This window comes from Ictidomys tridecemlineatus, chromosome 7 (assembly GCF_052094955.1).
Source record: "Ictidomys tridecemlineatus isolate mIctTri1 chromosome 7, mIctTri1.hap1, whole genome shotgun sequence".
In the NCBI taxonomy this organism is placed as follows: domain Eukaryota; kingdom Metazoa; phylum Chordata; class Mammalia; order Rodentia; family Sciuridae; genus Ictidomys; species Ictidomys tridecemlineatus.
The window spans coordinates 28,024,660-28,050,249 of NC_135483.1; the positions used below are offsets into that span (position 1 = coordinate 28,024,660).

Consider the following 25,590-nt stretch of genomic DNA (forward strand, 5'->3'; position numbering starts at 1 on the left):
TATTTTGAGGCAGGCTGAGTTAGTGAGGGTCTTTCAGAGTTGCCCAGGTTGGCCTCACACTTGTGATCCTCCTGCCTCAGTCTCCCTAGAAGGCAATTACAAGCATGTGCCACCTTGCCTGGTATTAATAAGTGTAGGTGGATATCATTGAGTGTGTCAGGCACTTCCTAGTAACTCATTCCATCTTCACGCAGCCTGTAAGTTTGGAATTATTATGCCCACGCCCAGAGCAGGGTCTGACACATGACAAGTGTTCAGTAAATATTTGTTCAATAAACAATAAGTTAACCTTTAAAAACGTGTATGTATACACACACATGTATACTTAAATGGAGAAATTAAGGCATGGAGAAGTTTAAAAATACTTTGGCAAAACCAAACACCTGGTGAAAAAGATTTTGGCAAACCAAATACCTGGTGAAAAAGATTTATAGCATCTTCTAATCAAAAATTTTCTCTTCCCCGTCCTTTATTGATGTTTTATTACCCTCTATGTTTATCATTTTCTCAGTCGGCAGGTGGATTGCCTGCTTTTCTACCAAGGATTGGTAGCTGACTCAGCCCAAGATGGGCACGTGAACAAGGTGGGGCTTGGAGCTGTCCTTGACTCTGGCTTTCCTAGGGCCGCCCCCTGCATGCTTCCTCCTGCCTTATCTCAGACTCTCAAACCACCTGGCTGAGGAGACTGGCCTGTGCTGAGCTCTCTGAGTAAACCTACTCATATTTTCCCTGGGGCTTTGTGAAGACTGGGTTCTGACCCAGGGCAACTTGGAGCTTTTTGGAGCAGTCCATGGGGAGTTTGATTCAGGATCCCCTAACTTTAGAAACACCCTATTGTGTATATGCACACACACACACAGAAAATAGAAACTGCTCTTCACTGAACAATGGCAGAGGGAAAATTACTTTTGTAAAGAGTGATTATAAAAACATATGACTTGGGGCTGGGGCTCAGCAGCAGTGCACTTGCCTAGCATATGTGAGGAACTAGATTTGATTCTCATCACCACATATAAATAAATAAAATGAAGGTCTACAACAACTGAAAAACAAAAGTATGACTTTGGTTAGAACAAGTCATTCCTCTTATTGGTCTTTTTAAGGGAAAGATATATTGTTTGAAAAGGCTTCTTCTGGCCCTTGAGCCCCTGTAGCATTAGTTTTAGCTAAAATAATAATAAACACATCTTGAATGCTTGCTGTATGCCTGGGATTGTTCTCATTTCTTAGCATATTTCACAATCACTTAGCAATATTGACTATTAGTATCCTCATCCCCATTTAACAGATGAGGAAATTAAGGCAGGGAGAAGCTAAGTAACTTGCCCAAGGCTCCACAGAGAGTTAAATAGAAGAGCCAAGATTGAAACACAGGAGATTTGACTTCAAAAGACTACATTCTAAGGCATAATTACTTGTATTATAAAAATGTTTTTCTTAAAATTCTTAATTTTTTTTAAAAGAAAAAAATCTCAAATTTTTTCATAAGTGACACCCTTATGTCTGTTTTTGTGTGTGTGATATATGGTTAGGAAAGCCAAATAACTCAGAAAGATGATAAAATGAAAATGAGTCTTTTTTTATATCTGCTTGTTCCCGTTGTTCCCATGCCCAAGGGAAACCACTATTAACAGATCTTTTTTCATCCTTCAAGGACACTTTCATTTATTTATTTATTTATTTATTTATTTATTTATTTATTTATTTATTTATTTATAGGGGGGTGGTAGTGGGAATTGAACCCAGGGATACTTTACCACTCAGCTACTTTCCCAGTCCCCTTTGTTTTTGTTTGTTTGTTTGTTTGTTTGTTTGTTTTTGTTGTTGTTTTTGTTTTGTATATTTGTTTATTTTGAGACAGGGTCTTGCTGAGTAGTAAAGGTTGGCCTCAAACTTGCAATGCTCCTGCCTCAGCCTCCAGAGTTGCTGGGATCATAGGCATGTGCCACTGTATCTGGCTTAGGAAGAATGTTCTATGCACATAGAAGGTTGCATATGATTTGAGGATTTATTTACACAAAAGCAGACATGGAGCATCAATCCTCGCCCACTGTGCTGCATCTTACTTTTCTCAACTAATAGCAGGTCTTTGAGGTCTTTCACTTCAACACACAGAGGTTCACATCACTCCTTTTCATGACTGCAGAATGCTCTCTCAGGCTGCTCTACCACCTGATTTAGCCAGTCACTGTTGATGAACCATAAGGCTGTCTTTTCAGATGCTCCTGTGCAGTGTAAATTCCTAGCCATCCAGTTTTCTTTTCTATACAGCTAGTATCAGTTTACACTCTTAAACTCTATCCCAGTGTCTGCTTTTACAGACCCTTAACAGAACACATATTATCCAACTTTTTTTGGGCCAATCTTATAGGTGAATAAATTTCCTTGTTTTCATTTACATATTTAATTTAAAAAGTGAGATTATATAGCTTTCCATATATATTGGCCTTTTTCCCCCCTGTTATCTATCTGTTCATGTCTTTTGCCCATTTTTTCTGTTAGTTATTTTTCCAATTAGTATGAATTTGGGGTAAAAGAAATTAGCCTTTTATCATATGTTGGACCATTTGTCTTTGACTATGTTATTTTTCCATAAGCAGTTTTATTTTTATGTAATTAGATCTATCAATAGAAATTATTTGCTTCTAAATACTTTAAATTTGAAGTTCTCCTTTGCTTCTAAATGTTCATATGTTTTTAAATATATGGAAGCTCCAATAATTGAACATCAATCACAATGAAGACAAATCATTTCTGAATTTATGATGTAAATGGAAATTATATTTATAATTTTTCAAGAAGACTTCTATTCTGAAATGGAAGAAAATCTGCCTATGTGTCTTCAGTCGATTTATTGATCTTTTATAGATACTCTCTTTCTGAAATAAGTATCAGTGGGGGTTCAGGAAAGTAGTTTGCAAGAACTAAAAGGAAAGTCCTGTTTGTTTGTAGAGAGTTCCTTGCACTCCTTGGCTGGACCCCCAGGCTTTGCAGCTAAGAGTCTACCCTACTGATCTACTTCAGAGCATCTCGTTTTAATAGTGTCTGCTGTAATTGCATGTGTTCCCTGCTCCAGCTGCTTCCTGATAGCTGAGCTTGGCTTCAGTGAAAGTGGCTCCTCTCTCCTCCCTAGAGACCTTTAAATAAAAGAGCTGCATATCTTTGTGTATGTTGGGGGCGGGGGAAGGCTGGGAGATGAAGGGGTGGGAAACTAATATTTTTTCCTTTTTTTAATTTGCTGCCTCTATTTGAGGTGGGGATATTAGATGGTCAACCTGAATTAATTTGATAGCTTTTCAGTAACAAAGGAAAACGGAGGGTTTGGAGTTTCTGAAATCAATGGTTTCAAATGGCTTCATACAGCTTAGTAGATAGCAGGGTTGCTGTGTTCTCAGAGGCCTTGGGTGTTGTGACATATGAGGACTCCATAGTATCCAGAAGGCAGGCAAAAATAATAATGTCCTAGGAGACCTGATTACAGGCAGTGTTTTAAAAATAAGTCCAGAGGCTGGGGATGTAGCTCATGGTACAGCACTTGTCTAGCATATGCAAAGCCCTGGGTTCAGTGCCCAGCACTGTGAAAATATTTTCTAAAAGAGATTTACTTCATTCTCAGGTTTTTCCTTCCATATTAATAAGCCGAGTCATCAGTTTTGGTTTTGTTTTTTGGTATTGCCCAGGGATCGAACCCAGAGGTACTTTATCACTGAGCTACACCCCCCGGTTCTTTTAATTTTTTATAAAAAATTAAAATATATATATATTAAAAAGGGTCTCACTAAGTTGCTGGTCTGGAACTTCTAGTACTCCTATTCCAACAATCCCAAGTAACTGGGATTACAGGTGTACACCTCCACAACCAGCTCAGCACATAGTCCTTTTGTTCCCATTTTTTCTTCTCTACTTCCCTAGTCTTAACCACACGCACTCTAGGAGCTTATGACTAACATTATTAAGAAACACAACACCTTGCAAAAGAATCCAGCAGTATGACCAAACCAAACAGCACCAGCACTTTGGGAGGTCTCCAGGCATAGCTTCTTGATGACTGGAACAGTGCCCTCTGCTGCAGGTGCTTCGTCACCCAGAGTTCGGCCTTAGGAAGTACTTAGTAGATGGCAGGGTTGCTCTGTCACCACACTCATCCTCCCTGTTGAGTCCTGGAACCCTGGAGCATCAATCTTGCAGCTGACTAAAGACAGTTTTACGAGGGACAAAGGTAGTGTTGGTGAGAATGACTTGGATATGCTTTATTTTAAAGTTCCTTTCGGCCTCTCAAACACAGTTTTCAATGGCTAAATAGTGTCCCACATTCCACTGCAGTATTTCCAATGATATCAGAGATTTTCCAATTGGGTATCTACATGCAGACAAATGAGGCAAATAATGTCTTGACTTTAGGCAGTGCCATCCCCAAATCCCTACAGATGTGGAGTATGTTTTATCTTTCAATTTGAGCATATCCTTTGGCTTAAAACTCTACTTTTAGGAATTTATAGAGATCAACAAGCAGATAAATATATACATATATATTCCCAAGAATATTGAACATTAGTATAGGTTTAAGATCATGGTACCTGGGGGCAGAAGACCTGGATTCCATTCTTTATATTAGTTGTGTCTCTTTGTGTAGGCCATTCTTTGCTCCCACCCTCTCTCTCATCTATAAAAGGGACTGATAATTGTCCCTACTTCATGAAAAATAAATGAGTTAATATGTAATAGGTGCTTAGGATAGTTTCTGGTATATAATGTTTGTTTCTGATAATACAAAAATTGGACTTAGCTTACATATCATTGATTTTGTTAAAAATGTGGTATGTGTTAGAGATAGTTATGTATTATTAAAAAAATTAAGTAGGTTATATAATAATGTGTTAAGTTTGGATGGTGAATAGTTATGTGCCAAAGGTTTAACTATAGTTATTTTTTGGTGATGGAATTATAGATTTTATTTCTCCTTCTTGATCATTGCTGAATTTTCAAAAAAAAAATTTAATTGTCTACAAAAAAAATAACAAAAGGTACCTTTTTAACCCCTCTAGAATGATAATAATAGCTAATATTTATTCAGAGCTTATGATGAGTCAGTTGCTTCTCTAAGCTATATATTATAAGTATATTAATAACTCTTTGAAGCAATTGCTATCATTATTATTTCTACTTAACAAATAAGGAAACTGAGCCACAGAAAGGTGAAGTGAGTTGTCTAAAGTCCTCCAAATGGTAAGCAGAAGTAGTGTTCAACTGAGTCCAGGCCATCTGACTCAGGTTCTGGGTTTGTCAGGTCTCTCTGTGTATGACTTCAGTAACCCAAAAGAACCACACTGAACTACAGTATCTGCAATGATGCTGTAGCCGCACTGTTGAGACAAGATCCTGTCTCAAAAATAAAATAAAACTACTTGTCTTGTGTAACCCTTAAAAAGAGCTCATTGATTTTTACATTGTATTTATCAAACTGGAAATGGTTTATATTTTTCAAATCACAAACTGAAGTAGTTGTGAAGTGGCATATGCATTTTTCAGAACCATATTCAAGCAGTTCAGAATATAGCTATGGGGCATCCTGAATGTGTCTGATAATCTTTTCCAGATGTGCAGAAGATAAGATAGAAAACTATTCGGGCAGAGTGACCTTAGGCGCTGCAAATGTGTAAGAGCCAATATATTGAGTTCCAGGATATGAAACAAAGTTATCCCTTTAGCTCAGAAAATATAGTCACTACAGATCAAAAGCATCCTGAGGCAACAGTGGATTTTCAGCAATTGTCTGTTTCTGTTCTAGAGTTTGTTTTTTATGCGGGCAATTAAATTATAATTCATGGGTTTTTGTATCTTTTAAAGAATGAAAACTGGGTGTTTCTGAGTAATAATTTCACATTAGAAAATAATAACTTAAACCTGGTGACTGCAACCACAGTTTTATTTTTGAAAATTACCAACCTTTATCATTTAATAACCATCCTGATAATTTGCTACCAGACAAAGCTATTTGAATTAGGCTGTTATGAAGAATGTGTTGCTGGATTGCACTACCAATCAAGAATCCTTGAGACTGTAAAACTATAATTCAGCTAGTGCATTCCTTAGAAGCAACTACTTAAGTTCAGGGAGCTTCAGGAGTTCTTTACATCATTAGACAAAGTCTCTGCAATCCAAAAAGAATAGCTAGCTGGTCTGGGTCCTCATAAATTGCCACCCTGATCTTCAAATTCTGCTAGGAGCTGGGAGGCGTAGCTGTTATCTGGTGAGAAGAGGAAGGTTGGACTTTCTGAGGGTCCCTAGAAGTTGGAGAAGGGACTTTTTTTCTCCTCAGAGAAAGAGAGAAGAATCTGTTTATCAGTGGACCAAAGTCTGGCTCTATCTTGTTCCTAGGCTCACCAGGGCCTGTTAGGGAGTTGACAATGTCTAGTTGATTCAGGAAACTTCCTGTTCCCCTGACCCCTCCCACTGCCTTCCCAAAGAGGAAGCATGTTTTCATAGAAGTTTAATGTCTGCCTTATAAAGCCATCAAGATTAAATGGCAAAAAGAATAGAAATAATCTCTTACAGGGCTGGGACCCAGTAAGCACTCAATAAATAATTCTTATGATGATGATAATCATTGTTCACTGCTGTGAGAAACTCAAGGATTTAGATTACTTTATTTCCCTCAACTCCCAAAGGGGAACTGGTTCTCTGGCTTTTAGACTGGAAAAATCACAAATTGTGTGGTGGGAGTTGAGTAACAAGGTCAAATAAAATAGTATAATTTTATTTCCAAAAGCACATGGATTTTCATCTTTCTCTTTAAAAGTCCTCTTTTCCTATTGTTCTCTCTTGCCTCTTCTACCCTCTCCTCATTCCCCAGACAATCTATGGGAATATCTCCATTGTTGCTACTTCCCAACTCTGTGCTTTCCATTAGAATGAATTTATGATATTCTACCACACAGTACGTTTCTATTATAATCCTACACCCAATTTTTGCTCTGTACTCTAAAGATAATAAGATCTTTATGAACTAAGAAACAACCCTAACCCAAAACTAAGATTCCGAATTTCGGGATAAGTCACAGGTCCCATATCTGTCACTCTGTTTGGAAATATTAATGTTCTGCTTTTAGTCAAGGTTCTGTTCTTTATTAAAAAAAAAAAAAACAAACAAACAAAAACAAAACAAAAAAACCTGAAGCTGCAGTTCAGAGAAAGTCAGGTCTGTAATCAGATCTTGCCAGGTCAAGCAGTTGCCAGGCCTGGCTTTCCTCCTGACTCCTAACTGCTTGACTATCTCTGGACCTAATGTGCCAGATTCAACTATGACTAGCTGACCACAAGATCCCAAAGATAAAACTGTCTTGGCAAAACTACTTTTAAACCAATAAGTGTGCTTTTCCTTTTGCTTACACTCTGGGCATGCACATTGTTGTTGTTGAGTGACAGACTGACCCAGGGAGGCGGGCATTTCTCTCTGGCCTTGGGCCACTGTTGGTAGTCTGCTGGAAGACTGGCATTAAGATGAAACCAGCCCCGGCTGTGCTTCTAGCCTGTGTTTATGAAATGACGTCCTTGTGCTCCTGCCTTCTCTTGTCTGCTCTGAGAAACCACTGAGAGCTTGGAAGCTCTGGAATTTGGGCCCTTGCTGAGTTAGCGTGTGCAGTGCAGGCGGCAGGGACCTCAGGCAGGGCACTGGCCAGCAGATGCTGTTTCCTTTCCCTCATGCTTCTCTCCCCTGTTGTTTTTCAGGTAGTGAAGCTGATTTTAGCTCCTCCAGCAGCACGGGCAGCATTTCGGCTCCTGAGGTCCATATGTCTACTACGGGAAGCAAGAGGTCCTCTTTCTCACGCAAGTAGGCACTGTCCCCTGCTCTGTAATTAAGCTGCTTTGTAGATGGCTTTCCTGTACCTTATGTTTCTACAGAAGCACCTGAATTATCCCTCCGTTTGTATTTGTTATTATTCAGTGAAGTTTTTATTTTTGGTTGTTTTGTGTTTTAGAGTGATTTGCAATTGGGTCTTTTCCTTTCAGCACTTCCTGTGGTCATGTGGAGCCTGTCTTGGGCCCCCATGGCTGTGTCCCATCCAGTCCTCAGCTCTATGTCCACTCATCCTTCTCTCCCTCCCTGCCCTGTTGACTCACCTGGGGACCAAGCTAATAGTCTCCCATTTCACGAGTCCATCATTTTTAGCTGTAAAGCCTCTGACTTCATCCTTTCTTTCCTCTAGCTGAGCTTGCGTTTTTCATCTTTGTGAAGGAAGCAGTGACCCCTGATCACTCCCAGCATTTACTTGGAGGAGGAGTGAAGAAAGTGTAATGTTGGTGGGCGAGGGAGGGGACCACTGCAAGACGTAATCAGGCAAAGTAGCTGAGTATGTGGGCTCTGGAGCTGGGCCCCCTTGGTTGGAGTAGCAGGCCCCGAGCCAGTTGCTTAACTTCTTTAGGCCTCAGTTTCCTAATCTGTAAAATTAAATTATAGGGATACCTTCCACATAGGGTTTCTGGTTGAGTCAGTGCTTGGAGTACAATAAGCATAATAGATTGTTCACTGTTGATGGTATTTGAATTGGGGGACAGTACTCTGGGAAAATGGAAGCTACCATTCACATTTAGCGGGAGGGGGAATCTCTACCTGCCACCAGTGTCATTGTTCATTTAAGAAGTATTCATTGGGTGTTTACCATGAAATAGGATCTAGAGATAAGGCAGTAAACAAGACTCCGTTAAAGCTATATTTTTTTAGGAGGGCAAGAGAGGCAACAAATGGTAAATAATATAATTACTTTAAAAACCATTCAGATAGAGAATATAATGGATAGAGAGTATAATATAATATAAAGGATAGAGAGTATAATGGGACTGGTCCCAGGATTCCCCAATGATAAGAGAGCACTGAGCAGGAACATTAAGGGATCGATGGAGTCAGCATACCACCATGTGGAAACCACCTTTCTTCTGACTTTTCAAAATCACTTGACTCTCCTTTGCCACAATATCCAAATTTGTCAAAAGGATGTTGGATGATATGATTTTCAAGATCCCTTTCTGGAGAGAAAGCATTTAGATTCCAGAAGCTTGCATTTCCAGAATGCAGCAAATACTTCCTATTTCTCAGGTGAGCAGGTTTGTCTAACATCCACAAAGGAATCTGACACACCCCCAGTGCAGTTTTATTGTTAAAAATAAAACTAAAGCTAGGTAAACCTGTAAGAAGAGTGAAGTCCACTGTGAAAAAGCACAATTGCTCTGTCCTCAGACTCCTCCTCTTTTGGGAATAAAGTGCCTCTGGCATCACAGGGCATGAATGTAAACATTCTCTATATAAATCAGATATGACTAAGTCTACCAGTCAAACATTTATTCTCACCCATTCAGAAAATTAACACATATCCATGGTACAGGTATCAAAGAACACAGGCCAAAAAAGAAGCCAATGTTATCAAGCATTCCAAAGGAATCTGCATCTATGGTTCAATTCTAGGGATATTTCAATAATACAGAGGGACTTTAGAGAGAATGTTCTAGATTAGAATTCATTGTTTCTTTAAGTGAGCAAAATTGACACATTAAGTATAAGACAAATATGATTACATACAAATCATATATATCATTCTACCAGACTCTGGTAATCAAGCAGTAATTGACTTCACACATTTAACAGTAATTAATAGTTGAAAAAGTGAAACTGACTCCTTACCTTTCTTTATCCAATACGGGCACAGAGCACCATCATAGATGATAGAGTAGCTCAAGCGTGTCACATAATCTCTGTGTTTTGTGGACCATGGTTTGTTGGTGATTCCTGTAGATGAACCGGGTATCCATGCTGAACAATAGTAGCTTGTGATCTTTTTAGTCTGGTTTCTCCTGAGGCAGAGGAAGTTTAGCAGAACCTTTGGTGACAGAGTTGGAATTGTGAGGGACAGGTGGAGTAGGTGAGAGTATTCTTCACAGATGACTATAAAAACAAACCTTTAAAGGCTTACAAATTTAAGGAAGGCCCACTCTTACTTCTAAGGAATTGTCTTTCTTAAGCTGAAGTGTTACTCTGTTCAGAATCAGGTAGAAATGGAGGAGGATGATTGTAATCTGGGGTCAGACAAACTTGAGTTCGAGGTCAGCTTCCATTGTTGATTAGGCATCTGACTCAAAGCCTGAGTTTTCTTATTCTGGAAAGTGAGGTAATAATAAAATCTACCTCACTGAGTTAAATGAGCTCATGTATTTGACTGCTTGATAAGGTGACCGGACTTATAACAGGGTTAATAGAGTTGTTTTTTCAGTGGTTATAAGAAAATAGAGTCAGTAAAACAGACATGCTGATACTGATGATTATGATTATGATAATAGTGATTATATTTGTCTTGCTAGAGCTACGTAACAAAATGTCAGAATGGGTGGCTTAAACAGAAATTTATTCACCCACAATTTTGGAGACTAGAAGTTCAAGATCAAGGTGTCGGCAGGATTGGTTTCTTCTGAGGCCTCATGGTGATGACACATGAAGTGCCATAGCTGGGGAATAGAAATTCACCAGGCCCCTCGTGAGATTTCCTTCTACACTTCTTCTTTTCTGTCACTTTCCACTTACTCTATTCAGGGATGCAGGAAGGGTACAGCGATGGTAGAATTTCCTCTCTTCTGGGCACTGGCCCACCAGACCAAGAAATTGAGGGTGGGAGAGGGAGACCAGCACAGGGCTTGTCTGTTCATGGCCATGGCAAACATGGCATCCTAGTGTCTTCTTTGAAAATGTTTTTTTTTTTAATCATCATCTATGATGAATTTGTGCTTATACTTGTTAGCATTTGAGCTAACATAAATTAAAGGAATAGAGCTAATAGCTTTTACAACGTAGTTTCTCTTTTAGAACAGTCTCATAATCTCCTTTCTGAGATATTTATGAAGTCTTGATTATATTGAGTAATCTTTTATAATTTGAAGAATCTTTGCTTTGTTCTGTGTAGGGGGATGGATTCCCATGAAAATCCACATCTAATTTGTCACAAATCGTGTACCTTAGTGCTTTGTTGCATTATATATGTTGTGGTAAATTCTTTAGGTAGTAACTACATGTGTAGCTAGTGCCTAATACACCTGTTTATAGGCCCAAAGGAATGTGTTCATTTTTTTTTTAATTAGGAGACATTTCTATAAAGTTACAAAGATCTGAATTTGAATCCCAGCTACCTGTGTGTTCTTGGACCATTTATCTTCCTCGAGCCTCAGTTACTTCACGTGTAAATGGGAGGAAAGAACCACATCCACCTTGTAGGATCACGGTCAAGTGAAATGAAACAAAGTTCATAAAGGATCTGAAACAGCACTAGGGTCACAGAAGGTCCTCAGTGAAGGTTAACTCAGAATTGAGTTCCCTGGATCAAAATTAGGGATAGCTCTTGACATTCTCTCCTAATTTGTAAGGGTTAATCCTTCATGTTCCAAAGTCATATAAAGAAATAGGCTACCTGATGCCACGCTTAGAAGTGAAGCATAGAAAAGAAAACCCAAGCCAGAATACATGTTTCTTTTAGCTACTCATAAGGCTCTTCCCTCTCCTGGCCTGCTGAAGTTGGTTTGTCCCAAAGCCATGGAGCCCATCTGTTCCATATAAAATGTCCCCTTCTCACAAAAATGAGACAGAACGCATTTGGATGATTTCAAAATGAAAGAACTTTTAATTTTAGAATTTGGTAGTTTCATTTATGTGTGATTTTCTGGGTTGACAGCTAGTTGAAATTATATTTGATTTTAAATCAGTAATTAAGGTTTGGAAGCCAAATTTACATCCCCCCCCATACACACACACACACACACACACACACACACACACACACACTCACATTCACATTTCCACACATCTCTCATTGAGATGTGTCAGTTGGATAAAACTGTAAGTAAAATTGCAAACAGAAGGGAATCTCAAAAAGAAGTTCTACCATATGAAAGGAATCTTCTTCCTCTTTCTTTTTGTAATGCCATTAAGTAATAAGACTAAAGCTGAAACTTTTATCCTGTTTAAGTACTTTTAACATTCTCAAGATTCTTCCCTACACTAGTGGGTATCAAATCTCTGTAACTAGATTAACAGGAAAGTCCAAACAAGTAGATCCTGTAATACTAGCCTGCAGGTCAGTTGCACTTAACCTCTCAACTGCACTTATATGCCCTTTCTGATTTTTCATTCCTAATAAGTGGCAGTGTCAGGACTGAAATCCACTGATCATTTAGAGAGCACCTTCCATGTGCCAGGGAGTAGTAGGGATGTAAAAGAACAGTTTGTGTTCGTGCGCTCAAGAAAGCCCAGTCCAGTAGGCAAGACAAGGAACTATGCAATGGTGACACCATGTGACAAGTTTCAGGATGGAAACTAGCAGAGTATTAGGGAGTACCCAAGAGAGGTACCTGCCCTGGCCTAGGGGACAAAATAAGAGAAAGCTTCTTGGAGTAGCTTTCTTTGAATCTGAAGTAGGAGGCATCCTTCAGGAAACTAGGTTGTTCAGAATGTGGAGTATGAAGAAGGAAGGAGGACTGGTGAAGGATGGGTTGAAAGGGAAGGTGAATTGGACCCTGTGAGCCATCTTAAGGAGGCTGCTCTTCATTGTGGAGGCAATGCTTAGAGGAGGACAGTGGTATTCAGATTCCATTTCAGAAAGACTACTCCAGACACACATCAACCTGCTGCTGTAGTGAACAATGCAAGAGGCAAGGGTGTGAAGAGGGGGCTGTTGCAATGTCGTAGTAGTTGAATGAGAAAGGTTGTGTTAAGTCATTGAGGAGGAACAGAAAAGAAAAAAAAATTAAGTGGTTAAAATTATAGACTTGAGTCAAGTGTGGTTGGAACATGCTTGTAATCCCAATCTTGAAAGGCTAAGGCAGGGGCATCGCCAGTTTGAGGCTAACCTCAGCAATTTAGCAAAACTGTCTCCAAATAAAAAAAAAAATAAAAAAGGGCTTGAAACGCAGCTCAGTGATGGAGTGCCCCTAGGTTCAATCCCGAGTACTACAAAACTAACCAACCAAATTATAGACTTGATATATTCTGGTAGCCTCTTTATCCATGTTTCCTCCTTTGTGGGCAATTCCCATTCCTCTTATCCTCCAGATGAATCATCTTAGTTTTCTTACTTCACCATAAATCAAACTCAAATATTTTTCAACCAAAACAGGTATACTGGGGGAAAAAAAAAAAACACATCTTCAAAACAGCCTCCAAAATGAACCTAAGCCAAATCAGTATTTAACATGGTGTGTATTCCCATCAGGCAATTGGGTTTAATCTAAAACAAGCTTTATGGTCAGAAACTATTTGAAAGAAGAGCAGAGAGAGAGGTTGCTTGTGCTAATGATGCCAGAAGGGGAAATAACAGGCAGGTGGGGAAAAGGCAGCTCAAGAGACACATTTGCATCAGAATTAGATTGTCCCTTTTGACTCCATGAATTGGATTTCCTCAATGGTAACTAGCTTTAGTGAGGGCTAAGACATTGGCACTGCAGTATCTGTAGCAACAAGAATGCTTTCTAAAGAGGAAAAAATTATTTTGGCAGTTTCAGAGGTTTAGTCCACAGTCAGTTGAATCTATAGTCTGAGCCCAAGGTTTGGGAGAACATCATGGTGGAAGGGAGTGGCAGAGGGAAGCAGCTCAGGATATGGCAACCAAGAAGCAGAAACGGGGCAGAGATGGGAAGAATGGAGAAACTTTGGACAAAAGGGAAGGAATGGGATGGGAGCATGGAGGCAGGAAAGATAGTGGAATGAGATGGACATCATTACCCTAGGTACATGTATGACTACACATATGGTGCAACTCTACATGGTGTACAACCAGAGAAATGAAAAGCTGTGCTCCATTTGTGTACAATGAGTTGAAATGCATTCTGCTGTCATGTATAACTAACTTTTTAAAACAAACTTAAAAAAAAATTTTAAAAAAATGAAGCAGATAGAGAGCTCCATTCACCAAGGACAAAATACAAACCCTAATGGCATGTCCCCAGGGGCCTGTTTTCTCCATCTAATTCATCTCTATCAGTTACCACCTAGTTAATCTGATTTAAGTTAAAGCTCTCATAATCCAGTCATTTTGCCTCTAAACATTCTTGCATTGTCTCAAACATGAGCTTTTGGAGGATACTTTATATCTAAATCATAACATTCCCCACTGGACCCAAAAGCCCATGACCATCTCACAGTGCAAAACACATTTAGTCCATTTCTAAGAGTCCCTATAGTCTTAACAGTTTTAGCATTGTCCAAAAGTCCAAGTCCAAAGTCTCTTCTAAGACTCAAGGCAAGCAGTCAGCATGAGTCCCTATAAAAATCAAAAGTAATTTATAAATATATATATATATATATATATATATATATATATATATATATATATATCTCCAATATATAATGGCACAGAGTAAACATTTGTATTCCAAAAGGGAAAAATAAGGGCACAGAAAGAACAGGTGGGACCAAAACAAAAACGACCAAAATCCAGCTAAGCAAACAAGCCCTGTAGCTTCTTGTGTAGCATCTGTGGCACATGGCATGGAGATATTCTCTGCAAAAGGCTTGTATATGACCTTTCTAGTTATAGCCCACATGGCCTCTCTCTTGGTTTATCTCTGCTCAATTCCTGCAGCTTTCCTCAGCAAACATTCTACAATACAGGCATCTTTTAATCTTGGGGTTTCCACTGCAGGTTCACCTTCCTTTTCACATTTTTTATGCATTATCCTCTCAGGGGCTGCCTGCAGGGATTCCAACCCCACTACCTGTTGCCTGGCTCCCAGGCCTTCCTTTGAAATCTTGGTAGAACTAATTCCATGCTTTCCTAATTCCAGCATCCTGAATTCCTGGAGAACCAGCATATATGGTTGACTACAAAGTCTGCCATCATCTTGAGCAGTATCCAGGCCTTCTGAGACTACACCTCCAGTAGCCTCTGAGTGCCTGAGCAGCTAAGCACAATGAAAAAATTTTCCTAGAGCACACCCCCCCCCCTTGTGAAAGCAGGGTGATCCTGTGGTCTCTTCTAAGGAATTTTTACTTTTACACCCTTGAGTTTGAGATGGTTATTTTGCTAATTCCTGGAATGCCCTCAAGCCATCGTTCCTATTGTCTCTGAATAAAGTACTTAGCATATCTTTGGTGGCTTAAAATCTCTTTAACAATCACACCTTCCTTACCGGTTTTACTTGCACTTTTCTGGCCAAACTGAAAGCTCTTCAAATCTTTCTGCTCCTAATTATCACAGTAAACTTGGCTAAAAGCACTCAGCAATATTCATGCCACTGCCTGAATGCTGTACTGCCTTGAAATTTTCTCCACCAGATCAATTAGTCCAGTACTTTTAAATTCAGCCTCACAGAAAAATCTCACGAATGGATAATATGTAGACAGTTGTCAGAATGTAACATGAATGACCTCTATTCCATTTCCAATAGAATCCACCTTCCTCTCCAAAATTTAATGAGCCCAGTCTTTACTGTTCACAGTCCTATCAACATTTTGGTCTTTTGAGCTCTCACCAGAATTTCCCATTAAGCCCCACTTATAACATTCTAAAACTTCTCCAGCTTACATCATTTGGTTTTTCAAAATTCCTTCATAAACCAGTTCCAAAGGCTTTCAAATCACATGTTTAACTTAGTCACAGCAGTGATTCCCATTTCTTGGTGCCGATTTCCGTTTTAGTCAGGTTTTTTGTCACTGTGACCAAAAGACCTGACAAGAACAACTTAGAAGAGGAAAACTTTATTTTGGCTTATGGTTTCTGAGGTTCAGTTCATGGTGGGCCTGAGGTGAGGCAAATATCATGATGGAAGGATGTGGTGGATGGAAACAGCTCAGAACTTGGCAACCAGGAAGCAGAGAGCTCTAGCAACAAGAATTCTAAAATCTGTCATGCTTTTTTTTCAGTCGAGGTCCCCATGGGCGAAGTAATGGAGCCTCATCGCACAAGTCTGGCAACAGTCCACCATCCCCACGGGAAAAGGACCTTCTGTCTATGCTGTGCAGGAATCAGCTGAGCCCCATTAATATCCATCCCAATTATGCCCCTTCCTCCCCAAGCAGTAGCAACTCGGGCTCCTACAAAGGAAGTGACTGCAGCCCAGTCATGAGGTAAGTCTTGTTGCCCTCTTAATTCATGCTTGTTAGTTCATACTATTTGGGAAGCTTTTCTTTAAAAAAAGAGTGGGGAGAGGGTACAGCTTATTATACCCTGCCTTATTCTGTTAAATAAAACACTACTCTTTCCTTTCTCACACTAAGCTAATCCTTCAAGGACTGCTGCAGAAAGAGCACAAACCACAATTTCTAATGAGGTCCAGCAGTCCAAACAGGGAGGGAAAATGGCACAGGGGCAGCAGAAAGGAAATACTCATTTCCCTCAGCAGAGAGAATCATGCATGTGTTATTTCATTCCAACACTGAATGTTTATTGAGTTCCATGCATGATGTTAAGCCCTGAGAGTAGAATAGTGAACTGAAATCGCCCTGTGTTCACTGCCCAGAGAAGAAAGGCATTAACCATCTACTAACAAAAACAAATGCAGATTATTCTGCAAGTACTTGCTGCTATATGTGTGTGAAAAGATGGGGAAGAGGTCCAGCTGAGGCTGGAGGGACCAGGAAACCACCATAAGGAAATGACATCAAAGTGAAATTAGCGGAGAAGGCAAGGAGTTAATAACATAGGGTGGGGCGAAGTGTGGAGAAGCAAAAGGAACTGTTTATTTAAAGGGGCCAGAGAGGAGGGCCAGAGGGTTGGGAGCTGTACACAGGCCATCAGAGGGAGTGCAGGCACAGGAGGCAGGGCAGCACAGCAGCTTGGATTGGGTCCAGAGTCAGGGAAGGAGCTGGCAGCACTCTCTTCTAGTCCTCTGTCTTTAGGGTGTCCCTGTTCTCATTAGTCAGCTCTCTTACAGCAGGGATGCCCAGCTTCTGGCCAGGTCTGAGAGGGGCCAAGATTCCAGCTGGGACTGTGTGTGTAGAATATCAAGCACCTCTCTCACAAAACACACTAGTGAGAGTGGGGTAAGTTTGTTCCTTTCACAAGAAATAACTTTTCATTTGTGCCCAATCAGCACACTCACACAGGGGATTGATTTCAGAACAATCTGAATTCAGCTCACAGCAAGCAGGATCTTTAGGCAGTGGCACACTGCATAGAAAGTTTCTCCCTCCCCTCCATTCAGTGCCCTTTCATATAATAGCATGTCACTCAACTGACAGCCCAGGCCTGTGGACAATTGTGCATTGTTGTTTCTTATGAGATCATTCCTAAGCCATTGAAAATCCCCCCTCTCCATTGTCCCTACCTTCACATGCACCTGTCTTCTAAGTAATTTGTAGTACTAATATTGACAGGTATATTACAGTCCACCTTCTGAAGTGAGCTCATCTGTTACGGAGGTTTAAGACCCCAATATACGGCTGCCATTTCTTTACAAGCCTCAGCTGTGTCTAGTTGGGCTGCTAAAACAAAGTGCCATAGATGTGACAATCTATACACAATAGAGCTGTTTCTGACAGCTTTGGAGACTGGAAATCTGAGATTGTGGTGCCAGTAAGGTTCTGGGAAGCTCTGTCTTCTGGGTTATAGACTACCAACTTTTGTTACCTCACAAGGTAGAAAGAGAGAGCTAGAGAGCTCTCTAGAGTCTCTCTTACAGAGAACAAATATGACCCAATTATGTCCCCCAAAGACCCCATCTCCAAATATCATCACATTGGGAGTTAGGATTTCAATATATCAATCTTGAGGGACATAGACATTCAGTCTAACACACCATTACTTTTCTTTCCTATAGAAAAGGAAATGGCAGAAACTAACATCTCATTACTTGGCTTGTTTCAGGCGGTCTGGAAGGTACATGTCTTGTGGAGAAAACCATGGTGTAAAACCCCCAAATCCAGAGCAGTATCTGACTCCTCTGCAGCAGAAAGAAGTCACAGTGAGACACCTGAAGACCAAGCTTAAAGAATCGGAGCGCCGACTTCATGAAAGGTGAATCTGCAAATTCTTGTACAGTGTGGTTTAGGACAGTATTCTGGTTCCCTAAAATGAAATATGAACCCAAACTATATAGAAAAATAAAAAAGAAAAAAATGATTTTATTTAATTTTGTCATATTTCTGAAGTTGGTCTTTGAACAGAGCCATTTCTTTCTTCTTTATGGTTCAACTGTTTCAGGAATTCAGGGGGCCTTCTAGGTTAATGGGGCCCCTGCTTTTTTCTGGGTTTGTACAGCTTCAACATGAAGAACTGGGCATGTATGTGACTATTTTTAAATGGCAGAAACACTTTCAGGAACAATTCTGCACTTCCAGAAAAATGGGTCACACATGGCCCCATCAAACGCTATTTATCTCAGCAAGAGAGTACATATCTGCATGCATTGTGATTCCTGCAAGCTATTTCTGTGCTAGAGGAAGAGGTTTCATTATTCTTGGCTAAACTTTAAGGTTAAACACACGCACACACATACACAAAAAAAAACATGCTGGAGAGATCTTATCTCAGAGAGAAAAGACCTTTGACATTTTGGGGGCAAGCCAGTTTTTATGCTTGATAGTTTTTCCCTGAAATATTTTGGGACAGATTAATAGCACTCTAATCAGGGTAGGTGTGAGCTCAGGTTATGGGTGGTGTTAGCATCCTTTTGTGAGTGTGGGGTCTGATCCAGCACATGGCTGCTTGACCAGCCCTAATCTCTTCTACTGGCACAAGGATATGGAGAAGACTCAATAACCTTGATTGATAAAACTCTGGGCAGATAATATTACAGGCTGTCAGAAGGGGCATTTTTCATCTTCCAAGTTAATTTGATTCTTTACTAACTGTTCAAAATAGACTTGAGACCCAAATTCACTTCTGGGGTGAGTCATCCCATACTTCCTGGGATTGTTTAGTGTATGATGTGAGGAGTTCGTGGAAAGATTTTTGAAGGACCAAAAAATAGCATAGATTCTCCTTTGTGTAGGATGGGTTCAATTGTTTTACTTGAGGAGATGGAGAAGTGACTTTGCCCAAAGTCCTTGCAACATGTAACATTTTAAAACATTTTAGTTATCATTGGAATATGATCAGAACAGTTTTGCAAAGCTAAAATTTACCATTTCAGCTTCTGTCCTTGATTGGTAATTAAAGCAAAATGGACTTTCCTTCCGCAGCTGTTCCTAAGTATTATGAAATGGAAGGCTATGTAGATAAAAGCAGGCGAAGAAATTCTAATAATAGAATGTCAAATAATAATATTGAGTAGAAGATAATGCTTGTAAAGTGGTTTGTGCAGTGCTGACAGTGCGTACTCTTTTTTAAAAAAAGAAAACAATGGTAGCAATTTTAATTCTGATTCTGGTCACTATTACTACTTCAGCTATTTCACAATTAAAGGAGGAAGTTCATAGCTAATACCTGACAAAATCATTCCAAAACAGATTTAACCCTTACTGGTTTGGGGGGAGAGTAGGGGGGATTGGGTATTGAGGATTAAACTCAGGGGCACTTGACCACTGAGCCACATCTCCAGCCCTATTTTATATTTTATTTAGAGACAGGGTCTCACTGAGTTGCTTAGTACCTCATTTTTGCTGAGGCTGGCTTTGAACTCGCTCTAGCCTCAGCTCCCAAGCGGCTGGGATTATAGGCATATATACCATACCTGGCTAACCTTAGTTTGAATGGGAAGAGCCTGGGCTTCAGGCTGTGTGTCAGAATTGCTGGTGGGCTGGTTCAAAGTTCCCATTTTCTTAACGGTGCTTGCTGTCCCTCTAGGGAAACTGAAATTGTGGAGCTCAAGTCCCAGCTGACCCGTATGAGAGAAGACTGGATTGAAGAAGAGTGCCACCGGGTTGAGGCCCAGCTGGCACTCAAGGAAGCCAGGAAGGAGATTAAACAGCTCAAACAGGTCATTGAAACCATGAGAAGCAGCTTGGCTGATAAAGATAAAGGCATTCAGAAATATTTTGTGGACATTAACATCCAAAACAAGAAGTTGGAGTCTCTGCTTCAGAGCATGGAGATGGCGCACAACGGCTCCCTGAGGGATGAACTGTGTCTGGACTTACCGTGTGATTCCCCGGAAAAGAGCCTACCTCTAAATGCCCCTTATGGCAAGATGGCAGGTGGATTAGCTCTGGAAGAGCAGGTCACAGAGGAAGGGGCCGATAGTGAGCTGCTGGTGGGAGACAGCATGGCCGACGGCACTGATTTGTTAGACGAGATGGTGACAACTGCCACCACCACAGAATCGGGTGACCTGGAGCTGGTTCATTCCACCCCCGGGGCCAAAATCCTGGAGGCGGCCCCCGAGGGGGTGGGTCGCGAGGAGGAGGAGGTCGTGGCGCTGGTGGAGCAGGCGGTGCAGACCGACGTGGTGCTCTTCAGCCCTGCTGTCTCCGAGCTCATTCAGAATATGCTCCAGTTCCAGGACCCCTGTCCCTCGAGCTCAGCTTCCCCTGACGAGTCTGGGGCTGACTCGGTGGAGAGCTTCCCAGAGTCCGTCTCGGCCTTGGTGGTTGATTTAACTCCAAGAAATCCCAACTCTGCCATCCTTCTGTCTCCCGTGGAGACCCCGCTGGGCAAGGAGGCCACCGACACCCGCGACAACCGCCTCATGAGAGAGCTGGATTTTTCAGCCTATGCCGAAGAAAGGCTGGAGAGCGTCGTCCCGCTGCCCCAGGGGGGTGTCGTGAGGCAGTACTGGAGCAGCAGTTTCCTGGTTGATCTCTTGGCCGTGGCTGCCCCGGTGGTGCCCACTGTCCTGTGGGCATTCAGTACTCAGAGAGGGGGGATAGATCCGGTCTACAACATCGGAGCCTTGCTTCGGGGCTGCTGTGTGGTCGCCCTGCATTCGCTCCGCCGCACCGCCTTCCACATCAAAACCTAAATAGAAGTTTTTGCCGTGTGCCAATTTGTCCCGTGTGGCGTTGTGCCAGGTAGAGAAACAGCAGGTCGATCTGTGGCAGTCTCTATTCTGTCGTTTTGCTCCTCGGTATTTTGATTTGCACTATAGTTAGTTGAAGCCTGTTCACTGTTTAAAACCGGAGGTATCTTCAAAGGCATGGAGACCTGGTTCCAGTAAATGTCCCACCAGTGTGGTATAGAAAGCATGCTCATGACCCTGCCCGTGTCGTCTGAGGTACCTATTATTCTAGTGGTTCAGGAAGAGAAAATGCAAAGTTTGCACTTTGAAGACAGCTTCTCCAAGGCTGGCATGTTATCTCCTTGCTTTGCTTTGTGCCGTTTTAAAATGTGTAACTGTTCCAGCATTCCAATGGTCTTGTGCATAGCAGGGGACTGTAACCAAAAATAAAAAATGTATTTGTGTAATTGATTCAAAGAAGTCTTGAATAGCTCTTTAGTGTCTTACTTGGGGTTGATAAGGTTTGACTGTTTGCAGTTTTTAAATAAATGTAGCTCCAAAGTCTTAAATGGCTTGTTTGTTCTTAAACCTGTTAATTGATGAAACTGTACGTAAGTTTACAATGTACTAACTTATTTTTTTGCTTATTCTATATAGTGTTTTATTGGAGATTGTTTGTAACCACACACTTAAGCATGATGAAAATAAAGATTAGTGTTTCCATTTAAATAAAGGTTTTATCCTCCTGTAGAATAATTGTGTTTACTTTTATATATAAGAATAAATAGCAGATCTGTAAAAATAAAGAATGAGAAAAGGGAAAATAATTATTAAAGGTGAAAATTTCCTTCCTTGACTTGAAAAGCATGGTTTCTCCAAAAAAAAAAGAAAAGAAAAACTTTGTTTGCTTTTAAAAAGTCATATTTATTCAATAAGCATATATTGAATATTTCCACTTGATTTTTTTTTTTTAGCTTGCAAGATGCATAGGAGAGGAAGAGTGTGGTAGTACCATCTCTCCTCCTTCCCTTGTAATGATAGAGTTTGGGTGGTGGGAAGGGATGAGGTAATATTTGATCTGTATTATTCACTTATTCCTCATACCATTCTCATGGAATGGATACTATTATATTTTAGGGGGGCTGAGCCTCAAAGAGGAAAATTGCTTAGGATTTTGTAGTTCATCTCCAGAAACCAGTATTTCTTTCTTTTTTTTTTTTTAAAGAGAGAGTGAGGCGAGCGCGCTACTGCTTGAGCCACATCCCTAGCCCCCAGAAACCAGTATTTCGAGTGCTGCAAAGCAAATACTTTTCTACCTTATCATACAAAGGGAGGAGACCTGGGATGAGCAGCCTAATTTCTCACCCAGAAACTCTTCCACCATAGCACTTATTTGTTACCTTTAGACACACTTTTTAAAAAACTTTCTGTTGTGATTATTTTCCATCTTACCCCTGATATATTTATGAATAAGGAAGGAGTCTGCAGTCTGTTTAGTCCACAGATGTATGTCCAGAACACAGAATAGTAGCTGCAACATACTAAGAGGTCTAACAATCATTGTTGAATAAATTAATCCAACAACTGCTTCCTGGGTTCTCACATGCTAGCCTATATTTTGTTAGTCTGGTCATCAATAGTGCCCTCAAGGAGCTTATTTTCTATGTCTGTGAAAGATAAGTACATGCTAACAAAGATAGTTTTCAAGACTGGTATTTTGAGGGAAATAAGGCATTTTGACTTAAGAATGATGGGATGAAGGTAAGGAACACATCTCTGAAGAAGTAACAAGGTAATAGATGAAAAGGTCAATCATGAAGATACGGATAGAATTTGCAAAAAGAACAAATGCAAAGACCCTGAGCCAGAAAAGGGCTTCACATGTTATGGAGCATCAAGGAGACTAGGATGGCTAGAGCAGAGTGGGAGAAGGGAAAGACTGAAGTAGACAAGAAGTTGATTCATATGGGGCCATGCAAATCATGGTAGGGTTTGAATTTATTGGGGGAACTTACTAGGGGGTTTGAATTTATTGGTAGAGCAATGAGAAAATATTTATGGATTTTAAACAGAACAATGATATAGATTTCTTTTTCCATTTTTAAAAACTTAGGTGGTGCAAGCCTATAATACTAGTGGTTTGTGAGGCTGAGGCAAAAAGATCATGAGTTCAGTTTAGCGAGCCTCAGCAACTAAGCAACTCAGTGAGACCCTGTCTCTAAATAAAATATAAAATAGGGCTGGGGATGTGGCTCAGTGATAGAGTGTCCCTGGGCTCAATCCCCATTCAACAAAACAAAACAAAATAAAAACAACTTGATTGCTATATGAGAGTGAATTGTAGGTAGACAGAAACTCATTTAAAGGTCTATTTTAATAGTGAAGATGAGAAATCATGATTACTTGGAGATAGAAGTAGATTTGGTGATTAAGTTGAATAATTAAAGATACATTGAATAATTAAAATTGATGTGATCTGCTGATAGATAAAGGGTAGGTTGTAAGAAATTAAAATTGGCTCCTAGAATTTTGACTTGAACTGGATTACTATTAGTGCCATTTTCTAAGAATGTGGAGTTTAAGAGGAACAAGTTTGGCCAGGAAAATAAACTTGAGATGTGTATTGAAATATCTATGTGGAAATGCCAGGTAAGTAACCACATATATGAATGTGAAAATTATGGGAGCTGTCACAACTAGTTATAAAATTGGGTTCATTTGGTTTTGAATAATATTTAAAGCCATGAGATAGATGAAATCATCCAAAAAAAGTGTAAAGAAAGCCAAACACTGAGTCCTGTGGTACTTGCACATTTAGAAGTAGACAATAAAGAACCAACAAAGCCAAAAAGGCAGCCTCAAAGGTAGGAGGAAAACTTGATGGATGTAGTGTTATGAAAACCGGGAGAAGAGTGATTCGAGATGTATAGAGTGGTCACCTGTGTTGATACTCTATCAAAAGAATGAATAGCACTAAATGTTTTGTTCGCTGACTTGGATAGTAAGATTTAATGTCTTCAAGATAACACTCTTTGGAGAAAAGGGGATGGAAGCCAGATTGTAGCAGGTTAAAAGTGAGTGGAAGAGATAAAATAGAAATAAATGTGTGCAATTATTTTTTTATTGTTTTAGTTGTAAGTGGACACAATACCTTTTATTTTATTTATGTGGTGCTGAGGATCGAATCCAGTAGAGCCACAGCCCCAGCACCCAATAATGTTTTTTAGCACATTGAAGAGTGAATAGAAGAGAAAGTAGAAAGAAGTGTGTGGAATAATTTGTTTTTAAGTTTTACTGTGAAGGGAAGCAGGAAGTGGGTGGTAGTTACAAAGAGATAAGAGCAAAGGGCTTTATTTTTCAATATTGAGAGGAATAGAACATATTTGTATGCTTTAGTGGTAGAGCCAATGAAGGAAAAAAATTTCTAACATAGGAGAGAAGGGGTTAATTGAAAGAGGGAAATCCTAGAGAAGGACTAGGATCTAGGGTAGAAGGACATGTGTAGAAAGAGAAGGTTCATCTGTTTAGGATTGTTTCTATTGGAATACCTTGTGTTCCAACGTATGTACCTTGGGCATACACATTTGTACTAACACAACACACAACTTGCAATTCCTGTCAGTAGGAGAGGGATTTGGCTGAAATAGAAGGGAAAAACTATTTCTGGAGGTGAATGATTGGAAGTATACCAAAATAATGAGCCATACTGACTCAGGTTCCTTCCTGTAGCCTAGCCCAGACTAATACCTAGATACTGGTATCTTCCTAAAAGTCCCTCCTAGTGTTTATTTTTAGTCATTGCTAAATTAAGTCATTTTTACTTTAAGAAGAATCATAAACCTGTTTTTGGTATCTGCTTATTGGTTGCTACAGAAACAAATATATCTGCCCAATATATTTGCTTGTCAATTCAAGATGGGCCAAAAAAATGGACTCTATAATGAGAAAGAATGTTCATGACTACATGCATTTATGTTATCAAAATGGAGGCAGATAATCAATAATAGCAAATCACTTTGTTGTCTTGATGTCCTGAATGCTTTACAAAAACCAAAAGACAAAAAGCAACTCATTTGAGACACTGGACACTATATATCCTGTCCACATGGGATGAAATTTGTACAAAGGTAAAACAGGAGGGAGGGACTAGAGCAGTTATTCCTTTTTCTTCTGCTCTTCCCCATCGCCATATCCCTTCTCCTCCTTTAGAGTATATAGCATATACAGTCTATGGAAAATTACTGCTTTGATTCAGAACAAAGTCTCTCACAAATGAGTCCCTTGGAGTAAATAAAGGATGGAACATGCTTGCCTTTTGGAAGCCCAAGGCGTTGGCTGATTTTGTGGACAGGATGATCTGATCCCAAACAAAGAAGTGCCTCAGAGTTCTTTCAGTAATTTGGGTGACTATGATGTACAAACAGGCAGGAAAATGGAAAAAAAGAATAATTTCATTCTATCGAACAAAGTGCTGTCCCATCAAAGCAAATGTTAAACTTTTCCTACAATTATGTGTATAAACATTCCAATTTATAAGAAAAGATTTTCCCAAAGGGATAAAGGGATATGTTGACCTTTCCAAGTCGAGCCATTCTGAAAAAGGGGGAGAAACACAATGCACTCAGATGCCAAGCGTTTCTGACATTTGCTGAAGAAAAAGGAAGCCTGTGATTCACATTTATTATAGGCCCAAGTGCCTGGGTTTGATGTTTTTCTCAAGGCTTTTCCTTTCAAAAGGTTTGGGGT

General features: G+C 40.0%; 1 protein-coding gene across 10 annotated transcripts in view; it reads left to right on the forward strand.

Moving 5' to 3' along the window:
• The window catches only part of Sybu (syntabulin), a 106,684-nt gene extending 85,107 nt beyond the window's left edge, over window positions 1–21,577 (forward strand). For all 10 annotated transcript variants that reach the window (XM_021724553.3, XM_013357373.4, XM_021724555.3 and 7 more), the window contains 4 exons: window positions 7,729–7,831; window positions 15,893–16,096; window positions 17,835–17,984; window positions 19,755–21,577. In XM_021724553.3, coding sequence (XP_021580228.2) covers window positions 7,729–7,831; window positions 15,893–16,096; window positions 17,835–17,984; window positions 19,755–20,868 — 1,571 coding nt within the window. In that variant the 3' untranslated portion in view covers window positions 20,869–21,577. The remainder of the gene's footprint in view (window positions 1–7,728; window positions 7,832–15,892; window positions 16,097–17,834; window positions 17,985–19,754) is intronic.
• The last annotated feature ends 4,013 nt before the right edge of the window (window positions 21,578–25,590 follow it).